This window comes from Felis catus, chromosome B3 (assembly GCF_018350175.1).
Source record: "Felis catus isolate Fca126 chromosome B3, F.catus_Fca126_mat1.0, whole genome shotgun sequence".
Classification (NCBI taxonomy): domain Eukaryota; kingdom Metazoa; phylum Chordata; class Mammalia; order Carnivora; family Felidae; genus Felis; species Felis catus.
Window position 1 is genome coordinate 84241159 of NC_058373.1, and position 12565 is coordinate 84253723.

The following is a 12565-nucleotide window of genomic DNA, read 5'->3' on the forward strand; positions in this document are numbered from 1 at the left end:
ACAGAGCCCGACGTGGGGCTGAAACTCGTGGACTGTGATATCAGGACCTTAGCCGAATTCGGACGCCCAACCAACTGAGCCACCCAGGTGCCCCTATCTGACTTCTCAAGTAGATGCTTTTATAAGAACATTTCAGCCCCCCTGCAGTTATAGTTCTTATTGTAAATGAATTAGCATTATGGTTTATCTATGAATTTCTTGTAAGTTTGGAAAGTATAAGTTGGTCTCCCTGTACTCAGTTATTTCTGATTAGTTTCTGGACCTGAAAAGTCACTTCTGTGAAAAGCAGAGAGACCCTCCCTGGAGGCATTAAGTGGCCTAACTTTCCTGGGATAGATTTCTATTTTGCCTCCCTAAACCTCAATAATTGCTAATGGCTATGTTGGAGGTTGGCCTTTTTCTTTCAAAAACCATTGAATGCCTTGGTCAAGAGTTTGCATACTTGGGCAACTGGGTGGCTTAGTTGATTAAGCGTCTGATTCTTGATTCGGCTCAGGTCATGGTCTCACAGTTGGTGGGATCAAGCCCCACGTCAGGCTCTGTGCTAACAGTGAAGCCTGCTTGGGATTCTCTCTCGCCCTCTCTCTCTCTGACCCTCCCCTGCTCGCAAGTGCTCTCTCAAAAATAAATAAACTTAAAATAAAATTAATTAAAAAAAAAGAATTTGTATTCTCATGAAATGTAAAGAAAAGACACAAAATCATCAGGTTTGCATAGTTGAATGCCTACCTAAAGGTGCAGTCTGGTGTGAGCCACACACCATACAGTAGTTTCTGCTCATTTTTCCTTCCTCACATAATGAATCAATAAAGTCTTCATCATAAAGGAATGCATCAACGTGAACTGTGGGTTCTGGCTGCTGCTGTATCTGGTGGAGAGAAGAAGAACTTCAAAAGAAACAAAGTACAAAGGAGTCCCTTTTTATTGCTAAATAAGGCAAAACATCAGTGGTTCATATGCTAAAAATCTGAGAGCAACAACAAGGCACAGAAAGACAAGTTTCACTTATTGAAGAGCAACCCTGTTCTTCTTTCATTTTATTTCTGAGACAATTAGAAACTTTTAAGTTGATGCAAAATGATGTAAAACATGGCCATGAGAAATATATAAAATTTGAGTTAAAGGAGTATTTTGAGACCATCCTGTCCATCCTAAGTAGTTTATTTTACAGACAAAGAAACTGATACTCAGATTTCTCCAAAGAAAACGACCATAAGAAAGAATTGAAACTAAAACTAATACCACGTTCTTCTGAGTCCTACATGTCAGTGACTACCCATCAAAATACTTAGCAAGTAATCTTAGCCCAGAGACAAAGTTTTCAAATAATAAAGATGTTAGTAAAATTTCTTGCTGACAATTAATAACCCTTTATTAATACTGGCAAAAAATGATATAATAGCAAGTGGCTACAAAAAAAATATTTCTGATTCTTTTTACCTTAACTATAATAAAGAATCAACCTATTTACTTAGAGACCTACAAAATTATATCTATACCTACACATACATGAATCTGTTATACGTGTGTAAAATGTATGAACATAACACAAGGACCAGAAAGAAACAAAGGAAGATAAAAATCATTTGTCAGAATAAGGGATTATGGGTCAATGATTACAGGCAATGAATATACTTTTTCCTTGTTTCATATATTTTGGTATATCATGCCACTGATACAGGACTGTCTTATTAATAACATCCAAACTATATTACAAATACTCCCTCAGTTTTTATACTATTCACTACTTTCCACCTTTGAGAATCCACTCTGAATGACTGGATGTTTACTAAGATTTGCTAAGTGTTCACAATGTGCACAGCACTATCAAAAATTTATGGAATTTAGTTCTTCTGCTTAGGAATTTGCATGCTGAAAAACCACATAGAGAGTTGCTGTTTTCAGATTAGTAGGAGAAGGATTATTATTAGCTTTGCTTTAGGAAACAATATTCCTAGCATATGTACCTCATAAGAGTTGAGATCTGAAGGGACTTGAATGAGAGGGTTGTCTGGATAAGAAACATGGGACTTATTTTAGGAATAAAGGAACTGAATAAGCAAAAATTGTACAGTGCAAAAGCAGGAGAAGGAAACAAAAAGATGAATTTCACCTTTGATAAAAGTGAGGGAAATGGAACAGGAAACAGAAAACCAGGACAATGATGTAGGCAGGACCAGATTACGGTTGGGCCTTGTTCTGTAGGGGGGTGGGGATGGGTTAAGTGCTTGGCAAACAGGATGCCCTTATAAAATATTTGTTGAATGAATGGGAGCCAGAGGGTTACAGACTCAAAAGAATTAGGGATACGGCTGAAGAACCAAATGAAATACTGTTTAAAGCAGAATTCAGGACTAATTAGACCAGAGAGGCTGTGGGATTAGGGAAGAATAGGAGTATCCTCAAATAGCACTGAAAGTAAATTAATTTAATGTATTTACTTTTTGGAGCGCTAGATGTTCTGAGGAAAGCATGGTTTCTAGAGGTAAGCAATTCCGAAGGTCTTCTGCTATGTTTTTCAACATAATGTCATTATTATCTTGAGTGAACTCATCAAAATCTCCTGGGGGAAAAAAAAAATCTTTTATGGTTTTGGTCATACCTAAATTAATACAATGGACATATTTTCCATCAGAAAGCATCAATTTATAACAATAAATAAGCCTTCTAACCAATGAAATATTCAAATTCTAATAAACGTTCCATTTCAAATAGTGAATTTTTCTTTTTCCCAAATTGTTTGAAAATACAAAACTTGACTATTTCAGCCTGTTCAAGAAGAACAAAGGAATTTAAAATATATGTAACATTTTAAGGGCACCTGGGTAGCTCAGTTGGTTAAGAGTCTGACTTCAACTCAGGTCATTATCTCTTGGTCCATGAGTTAGAGCCGTGCATCAGGCTCTGTGCTGACAGCTCAGAGCCTTAAGCCTGCTAAGAATTCTGTGTCTCTCTCTGCCCCTCCCCTGCTTGTGCTCTCTCTGTCTCTTAAAAATAAACATTAAAATAAGTAAACACATGAATAATATGTAGTATTTAAACTATTTTTACTCGAAAATAGCACTGCCATTAGTTTTTTAGGGTCTTAAACTCACTAGCAAGTGGTTAAATATTCCTTCTCAGACCATACACATCTTAGTGTAGGAGGCATCACAGAGACTGCTAAGAAGATAACTAAACTGAGTATCCCTGCCTCCAACAAAACGTACCTAAGCCTTAAGATAATAAGCACTAATGGCTGACACCAACTATGTAATAAACTTAACAACGACCGTGATGCTCTGCTGCATTTGAGCAGCAGGTAAAATTATCATTAAAACTGTATTTCTGGGGGTGCGTGGCTGGCTCAGTTGGTGGAACATGCAAATCTTGATCTTGTGGTCATGAGTTTGAGTCCCTTGTTGGGGTGTAGAGCTTACCTTAAAAAAAAAAAAAAGCATATTTCTTTTTTGAGAGGGAGAGAGAGAGAGGGAGGGAGAGAGGATCCGAAGAGGGCTCTGTGCTGACAGCAGTAAGCCCGATGCAGGGCTCAAACTCATGAACCTCAAGATCATGATCTGAGCCGATGTCAGACACTCAACCAACTGAGCCACCCAGATGCCCCAAAAGAAAATATTTCTGATGGCTATGGCCTACTTCTGGATGATCTGGCAAAAAGTGGAGGGGTAGATGAGGTAAGGGAGAGTATGTGTAGCAATAAAGATGGGGAAGGTCTAGTTAAGAGATTGACAGCTGATGAATCTAGGTGAGGGTATAAAAGGGGTGTTTATTGTTCAGTTGTTTCTACTTTTAGGCATGTTTAATATTTTCTGGTTCTAAAAAAGTATTATTTCCAAGCAGCTCATATGTAATTTTAAATAGAATGTGACTTATCTGAAAGTAAAATACTCATAAAGTTAGCTACCACTTGGGATGCCAAATGTAGACTGGAAAGTACTACTAATGAAAATATTTTACCTTTCTCTTTTTTTTTTTATTTTTTATTTTTTTCAAATTTTTTTTTTTCAACCTTTATTTATTTTTGGGACAGAGAGAGACAGAGCATGAACGGGGGAGGGGCAGAGAGAGAGGGAGACACAGAATCGGAAACAGGCTCCAGGCTCTGAGCCATCAGCCCAGAGCCCGACGCGGGGCTCGAACTCACGGACCGCGAGATCGTGACCTGGCTGAAGTCGGACGCTTAACCGACTGCGCCACCCAGGCGCCCCTTTACCTTTCTCTTAAAAGACTTTCTTATACTGAACTCTTCTTACTAGAGTAAAAGCATGCCAAAGGGTCTGTTTCAAAATAGCTGTAGAAGGAAAACACGGAGATCCTGAAGGTTAATGTCACCTGTCTCCACATTCCCTGCCCCCGAATTGTGGGCTGTTTGTACGTAAGCTCATGATTTGTTCTTAAACAAAAAAATAATTCTTGTGTTGGTTCAGAATGCTATTATCCTGTCACTAATAACAATTAAAAGTTACAAAGCAGGCCAATGGCAGCATAAGGAAATAAGCGGAGGTTTTCTGCTTCTAAATAAAGATACTCTTCTTTTTCACTGTATTATTCGGTGCCTTACACACAAAGGATCTTTCTCTGCATAACTTCTCACTGAGCAACAGTAATACAAAGATTCAGTTTGCTGAACTGATGTGAGAAGGTCTTTGAGCTTTTTTTCTTTCCTCACCTATCTAGCATAATGTTCTAAGCTGTTGCTTAAAGTTACTTCTAGAAGGAGACAAAACATAAAATTATAGAGAAACAAAAATACTATTAAAATTCATTCCAAACTCTTTTAGGTGGAACTTAAACAGCATCTGATATGTGTTTTTCAAAAAATTGGCCTTTTTAATTGTATTTGTAAAATCTAAGTTTTCTCAAGGTGTTAATTAATATCTAACATCTGCTTAGCTTCCTTCCCTCCCTAGATAGAACACTGTCTGGGAGTCTCTATGACTCACATTAATTCTAATAATATCACTCCCACCAGTGATCCTTAGCAGGTTCTCTCAATTTGTAAATGGTATCACTAGAAAAGCCAAAAAAAGTCTCATTTTGTTAAACTAAGATATTTCCTATCCCAACTTCTTTGGATTTAATTCTGTAACATAAGCAACCATATTAATAAAACATAGTTTTCATGTGGGTCTGCCTTATAAAAGGCAGCCCAGGGACTCCTGGGTGGTTCAGTCAGTTAAGTGTCTTGACTGTTGATTTCGGCTCGTGAGACTGAGCCCCGAGTCATGGAGCCTGTTGAGGATTTTCTCTCTCTCCCTTTCTCCCTCTCTCTGCCCTTTCCCTGTTCATGTACCTGCATGCTTCTCTCTCTCAAAATAAATTAAAAAAAAGTCTTACAGTGAAAAAGGAACTTAGACTATGACCTATTACCAAATGGCCCATCCATCTATGCATCTCTGATATATACATATGCATACAAAGACACACACAGACACACACAGACACACAGACACACAGACACACACACACACACACACACACACACACACACACACATGATAGTTGTTTAGTCTTTGCTTGAACATATTCAGGAACAGAATTCCTTCCTCATGCTGAGCCAGAATCTGACTCTCTATAACATTAACTCATTTTTTCTGAAAGGAATCATCACCTTTAACGCTATACAACATTTACTGAATGAACACTTGAGTCATGCTAGACTTGGTGCTTTTCACACACTATCATTTAATCCTAAAAATCCTATAGGTGGTAACTATGGTTATTCCTATTTTGTAACAAAAACAACGAAAATATGAGGTCAGAGGTTCAGTTACTTGCCTCAGTCATACTGGCCAAAAGGTGGAGTTGGGGTTTAAATGCAGGGCTTAGTCTGAACTCTTAATTACTACATCATAGCAAAGAAGGCAGCTGGCTAGTAACAGTTCTCCTATCACTACCATAATCTTCTCTTCTCCCCACCTCTGACCAGTTCTCCATATGATGTTGCAGCCGTATCTTTTGCCATCTGCTTGCTGTCTTCTGGACTTGTTCAACAAAACCCTTTAAATATAGCCTTGGAACTCACATTGGCAATCTAGTTCTCTAATCCATGGCTACCTTCGTTTATTCTCTTCTTCTATCACATTGTGGCGTCTAGGGCCCTGATTACTACTGCTACTGGGTGATTAATAAATTTGGAAGCGATGGTGGCAGTGGAGGCCAAAGAGTGTCTTCAATAGTCATATGTAAAGATCAAGGAAGCTGGAACAATGACAGATGGGAATGGCTGCAAATTCTAAGCTATCACAATCGATTTCCAGCTGTCTCTCTGGTGAAGTATGTTTATTTGAGAGTCAATACTTCAATTAATGTGAGCATTACCAGTTGAGAGATACTATGAAAAGGTGTATTAAATTCAGTCATTTAAAAAAGGTAGTTATGAATGAAGACTGCATTTGTTTAACCCCAATACCAAGGATACCATGTGAAAAAGAGAACTGGCACCTCTTATCCTGAACAAACTCTGATTCAACCACATTCAAGGGTTAAGAGAGATTTTTTTCAGTTACAGCAATGATTCCTTTTTTTTTTTTAAAGTTTATTTGTTTTGAGAGAGAGAGAGAGAGAGAGAGAGCGAGCGAGCACAAGCAGGGGAAGGGCAGAGACAGGGAGACAGACAGCATCCCAAGCAGGCTCTGTGCTGTCAGCATGGAGCCTGATGTGGGGCTTGAACTCATGAACTGAGATCCTGACCTGAGCCGAAACTGAGAGTCAGACTTTAACTGACTGAGCCACCCAGGGGCCCCAAGCAGTAATTCTTCAGTGTGGCCCTAAAGAGGATCTACATATGGGACTTATGTGGTCCTTAAAGGGCCTAAAGCTGTATGCTCGGTTGTATACATAAATATGTATATTTTTCCAGGAAGAAAGTTCTTAAGAGGTTCAATAATTATAGCTAATATTATTGAGCACTACGGAAATTTTTAGTGCAAGAAGGCTAAAATTAGTTTTAATATCTGTAGTGGTTGGCAAATAACTTATGAAAAGAAGAGCAAAACATTTTTGCCCTAATAATGGCTATAAGACAGGTTAAAAAAGCATGATATGATAGGATATTACTGAAGTGTGTAAATCTGAACTTCATGTTATATCGTTAACTATTTACTGTTATTAAAGTGGAATTCCTTAAAACATCATTTCTAAAGGCTGTGCAATATTCCATCATTGTGTATTTATTTAACCATTCACTTCTAATGCACATTTAGATATAGCTCTAACTGTGAAAAATTAAGGACACTGCAACTGACATTTTGGCATTCATCTTCTCTTGCATTTCTGATTATTTGCTTATTGTAAATGGTTAGAACTAGAAGTACTTAAACATTTTAAAGGCTCTTGCTACATATTGTCAAATTTCTTTCCTGAAAGATAACACCAATTTACTTTAACAGAAAAGAATATGTGTTTCATTAAACCCGGCAGCAGTAAATATTACCATACAAACTTTGTTGTTTTAATTTGCATTTCCTTAATTACTGGTGAGGCTGACATCTTTTAACATGTATAATAGCTATTTCAGAATGTGTGGTAACAGTATTATGCTTGGAAAAAGATTAAAGAAAGGTGTTAGTTGCTTGACAGTAAAGTTTTTCTCAAATTACACATGTAGGTGGGAAGGGAGTGGAGAAAGAAAAGTTGTTCTAAAGGGCAACATTAATTCTTTAAAAATTTCCTACCTATATTTAACTAAATATATGAGTAAACAGAAGTCACCAAAACTGATAGTCTACGAATCAAGCCCCACTTTTTATACCTGGTCAGTATCAAGTCCTGCCATTTTTGCTTGTAAAACCTACTTCCTCTTTATTCCCACTCCAACCACCTCAGCTACAGTCATCACTTCACACTTAGATACACTTAGACAAACTCATGACTAGCCCCTTGATCTCGGTTCCTCTACTATAACATACCTTGTACATCTATTTTAAACTAATCTCACTCAAACCTCACTTTCATATCACTTGCTTCCCTTACAATTTTTGGATGTCTTTCTACTTTTCAACCTATCAAATCTTATACTAGATATTTAAGGCCCTCTATATCAAGAGTCTAACCATCCTATTTTCTATCCTTATTACCCCTAACATAATTTCTGCTCAAGACAGGCAAATCTTGGGGTGCCTGGGTGGCTTAGTTGAGTGTCCGACTTCAGCTTAGGTCATGATCTCGCAGTTTACAAGTTCAGGCCTTGCCGTCCTGCTCTGTGCTTACAGCTCAGAGCCTGGAGCCTGCTTTGGACTCTGTGTCTCCCTTTCTCTCTGCCTCTACACTGCTCATACTCTATCTTTCAAAAACAAAAGAGGCAAATCTCCCCAGTTGTTTTCCATACTCCTTCCCATTCATACTGTTCTTTTCAACTGCATGACCTAGCTTTTTGCAATAAGGGCCTGTCCAAATTATTTCGTGTCCATGAATTGTTTCTTTTTTTATTAAAAATTTTTTTTAACATTTATTTTGAGAGAGAGAGAGAGAGAGAGAGAGAGGGAGGGAGGGAGACAGGGTGTGAGTGAGGGAGCATGAGTCCCCAACATGGGACTGGAACTCGCAAACCGCGAGATCATGACCTGAGCCCTCCAGGCACCTCTCCATGAATTCTGACTTTCGACCTCTAGCCTTAACTTATCCATATTCTTACATCTAATGACTTACAATGCATAAACACAAGGTTTTATACACACACACACACACACACACACACACACACACACACACACACACACACACAACCTATTATTCATTCATATCATGTATTACTCTGAAGTCCCTACTGAAATTTTGAAAATTTATTGAGGGGACTTCTGGTCCCAGACAAGATGGCAACTTTCCTCACTTTCCTTTGTTCCTCCCCTCTAACTACAACTAAATACCCTGGAAATAATTCAACAGGCAATTATAAAATAGGAATTGGAAAGCTAGAAAGAAGGTGAACTGTCTACGGGCCTTAGGACTTAAGAACAGTCACTGCAGTGAGTTCCCTGGATTTTCTTTTCATCTTCCATGTAGCTTGGACTAGGTACCAGAGAAACCAATACCAGAACCACTAACAGGCATAGGAGGAAAAAAAAAAGTATTAAGAAAAGTGTGTTATCTCTTGCCAAAGACTGGTAAAGGGGACAAACAACAGAGACCTACTGAGGAACCCTAATCCCCACTCCACACCTGGGCCAGCAGCAGACTGTCCAGTCTTCAGACCCTCTACCCAGGGGCATTAAAAAACCCAGGTCTGGCACCTCTTAGCCATCTGCTCAGTGGTGGAAAGCAAACAAGGTCCTGAATCGCTTGTCTCCTATTCTCACTATTGGAAGGCAGCTCAGCAAGACAGGGCAGCCAATGAGTTTCCCCATGCAGGTGACACCAGCATAGATTGAACAAGAACTGCAACAGTGCTAGAGAACAAGGCAAAGTTGAAAAAACTGCAAGGACACTGAAAACCAAATTGTTATCAGAGACACAGCCCACAAAAGCAGGCCAGAACCAACAGGTTAGAACTAAGCAAGACAACAAGCCGCCTATTGATAAAAAAATTTGAATAGGAACAAAAGTCTTAGCATAACATCCAAAATATCTGAGATATAATCAAAATGATCCTGGCATGATATCCAAAATATCTAGGATATGATGGAAAATCAATTATTATACAAAGAACAGAAAAAAAAAAAGTCTTTAACCTGTAAGGGAAGACAGATCAGGAACACAGCAGACCTATCCAGAGAAACTTGACAGACCAGAAAGGAGTGGCAGGATATATTTAATGTGTTGAATTGGGAAAATATGCAGCCAAGAATTCTTTATCCAGCAAGGCTGTCATTCAAAATACAAAGAGAGAGTTTTCCAGACATACAAAAACTAAAGGAGTTTATGAGCACTAAACCAGCCCTGCAAGAAATTTTAAGGGGGACTCTTTGGAGAAAAGACACAACAAAACAAAAAAGACCAAAAGCAACAAAGATTAAAAAGGACCAGAGAACATCACCAGAAACACCAACTCTACAGGCAACGCAATGGTACTAAATTCCTATCTTTCAGTACTCACTCTAAATGTAAATGGACTAAATGCTCCAATCAAAAGACAGTGCATCAGAATGGATAACAAAACAAGACCCATCTATATGTTGCTTATAAGAGACTCATTTTAGACCTAAAGACACCTGCAGATTGAAAGAAAGGGGACAGGGAACCATCTATCATGCTACCGTACTTCTATCAGACAAACTAGATTTGAAAATGAAGACTGTAACAAGGGGTGAAGAAGGGCATTATATCATAATTAACGGGGTCTATACACCAAGAAGATCTAAAAATTGTTAATATTTATATTCCCAATGTGGAATACCCAAATACATAAATCAATTAATCACAAACATAAAGAAACTCATTGATAATACCTTAATAGTAGGGGTCTTCAACACCCCACTTACAGCAATGGACAGATCATCGAAACAAAATCAGCAAGGAAACAATGGCTTTGAATGACACACCAGACTGGATGGACTTAACAGATATATTCAGAACATTTCATCCAAAAGCAGCAGAATACACACTCTTCTCGAGTGCACAGGGAATATGCTCCAGAATAGATCACATACTGGGACACAAATCAGCCCTCAACAAGTACAAAAAGATTGAGATCATACCTTGCAGGTTTTCAGACCACAATTCTATGAAACTCGAAATCAACCCTAAGAAAAAATTTGGAAAGACCATGAATAATTGGGAGATTAAAGAACATCCTACTAGGGGTCGCATCACTTCCGCGGTTTCAACATGCCTATTGAGAAGTGTTATTTCTGTTTGGGGCCCATTTACCCCAGCCACGGCATGATGTTGTCCGCAACGATTGCAAGGTGTTCAGATTCTGTAAATCCAAGTGTCATAAAAACTTTAAAAAGAAGCGCAATCCTCGCAAGGTCAGGTGGACTAAAGCATTCCGTAAAGCAGCTGGTAAAGAGCTTACAGTGGATAATTCATTTGAATTTGAAAAATGTAGAAATGAACCTGTTAAATACCAGCGAGAGCTATGGAGTAAGACTATTGATGCAATGAAGAGAGTTGAAGAGATCAAACAGAAATGCCAAGCTAAATTTATAATGAACAGATTAAAGAAAAATAAAGACTTACAGAAAGTTCAGGACATCAAAGAAGTCAAGCAAAACATTCATCTTATCCGGGCCCCTCTTGCCGGCAAAGGAAAGCAATTGGAAGAAAAAATGGTGCAGAAATTACAACAGGATGTGGACATGGAAGATATTTCTTAAAGATCTCACTATTTCTATAAGTGCATTTGAAAATCTCCTTAGGAGACCAAGAACTTCTAAATGATCTTTTATATTTTACATAAGGTCACTCAAATGAAAGGTATTTAAAAATACATCTCTTCTATGTTGCTCATTGCTGTCTGTAAAACATCAGATATTATGGATGTTAGATTGCATTTCCATTGTTAAACCTTCACTGATAGTTACATTTATGTACATCATGCAAATTCTCTTTGTAAATACAGAAGTGAAGTGTAGGCATAAAATGTTCCTGCCATTTGGGTAATGGCACTATTATGTAAGAACTAATGACAAAAATATATTTTACATATCCCTAGCCATAAATTTTCTTTGCAGTAAAATATTAATTTTACTTTATTAATATTATAGAAGGGGGCTTAAAACAAGGAACTAAAACAACCTGTATGTATGATAATTAGCCTTAAGTAATCTTTTATTTTGATTTCAGTATTTGTTTTGGTTTCTTATAAGAGTATATGAAGCCTAATTATGTTGGGGGTGAGAGCTGAGTAGCTTTTTCCTGAAATGGCACTATATACTTTCCACTGTGGAGAACACTCAATTCTGAGATTCCTGATAGAACCAGATTTTTTTTCCAGCTTAGCAGTGGTTTAGAAGTGGAGGAATCCCAGTGCCTTTTAGGATGTTGTGTGGTTTCATTTAAAAAGCTCCTAATTGTTTTTGGATAATAGAATTTATGGTTTTTGTGTCACAAATTATTTGGACCTAAGTTCATATTTTTTGTTTAAAAGCTACTAAAAATGTATTCATTAGCAGGAAGAAAATAACTCCCACATACTACTGAAGTAGGAAATACAATTAAAGAAAAATATTTAGTGAATAATGTTTTTACATTTCTACATTTTTTGCAACTTTAAAGATATTAAGTAACTCACTTTTTATATTTTTAAGGACAGAACTTAGAATAAATTATAATCTTAGGGTTATAAAATTATAAAGTAATGGCTAAATTTTTACTTCAGTATTAGTGAAAAAGTGATCACTGGACAAAGTGTTCAGGACAAAGATCTGAATTCCAGTGTGATTTTTGCCCTTGTGTTCTTATTTGTTAAATATGGGTCACTGATAGACAACGTTATTGATAAAGCAATTAGGGGAAATGATATATGAACTCAAAGACATTTGTTAAATTACTTGAAATTTGTACTCCATACTAGATTTATGTTTGTTTTAATATCAACATGTTTAAGGGGTGCCCAGGTGGCACAGTCGGTTAAGCATCCGACTTCGGTTCAGGTCATGATCTCACAGTTCATGGGTTGAACCCT

General features: G+C 37.6%; 1 protein-coding gene and 1 pseudogene across 8 annotated transcripts in view; one reads left to right on the forward strand and one right to left on the reverse strand.

Moving 5' to 3' along the window:
• Positions 1 to 12565, reverse strand: part of LOC101083598 — a 51849-nt gene that overhangs the window by 28110 nt on the left and 11174 nt on the right. For 4 of the 8 annotated variants that reach the window (XM_045059793.1, XM_045059789.1, XM_045059790.1 and 1 more), the window contains exons 1-3: positions 10635 to 10826; positions 2442 to 2563; positions 730 to 868 (exon numbers count right to left, since the gene is read on the reverse strand). In XM_045059793.1, coding sequence (XP_044915728.1) covers positions 730 to 868; positions 2442 to 2563; positions 10635 to 10746 — 373 coding nt within the window. In that variant the 5' untranslated portion in view covers positions 10747 to 10826. Of the gene's footprint in view, positions 1 to 729; positions 869 to 2441; positions 2564 to 10634; positions 10827 to 12565 lie in introns of those variants that run through there. The other 4 variants (XM_019832926.3, XM_019832923.3, XM_045059792.1 and 1 more) reach the window with 1 other exon arrangement.
• LOC101089272 lies at positions 10765 to 11368 on the forward strand (annotated as a pseudogene).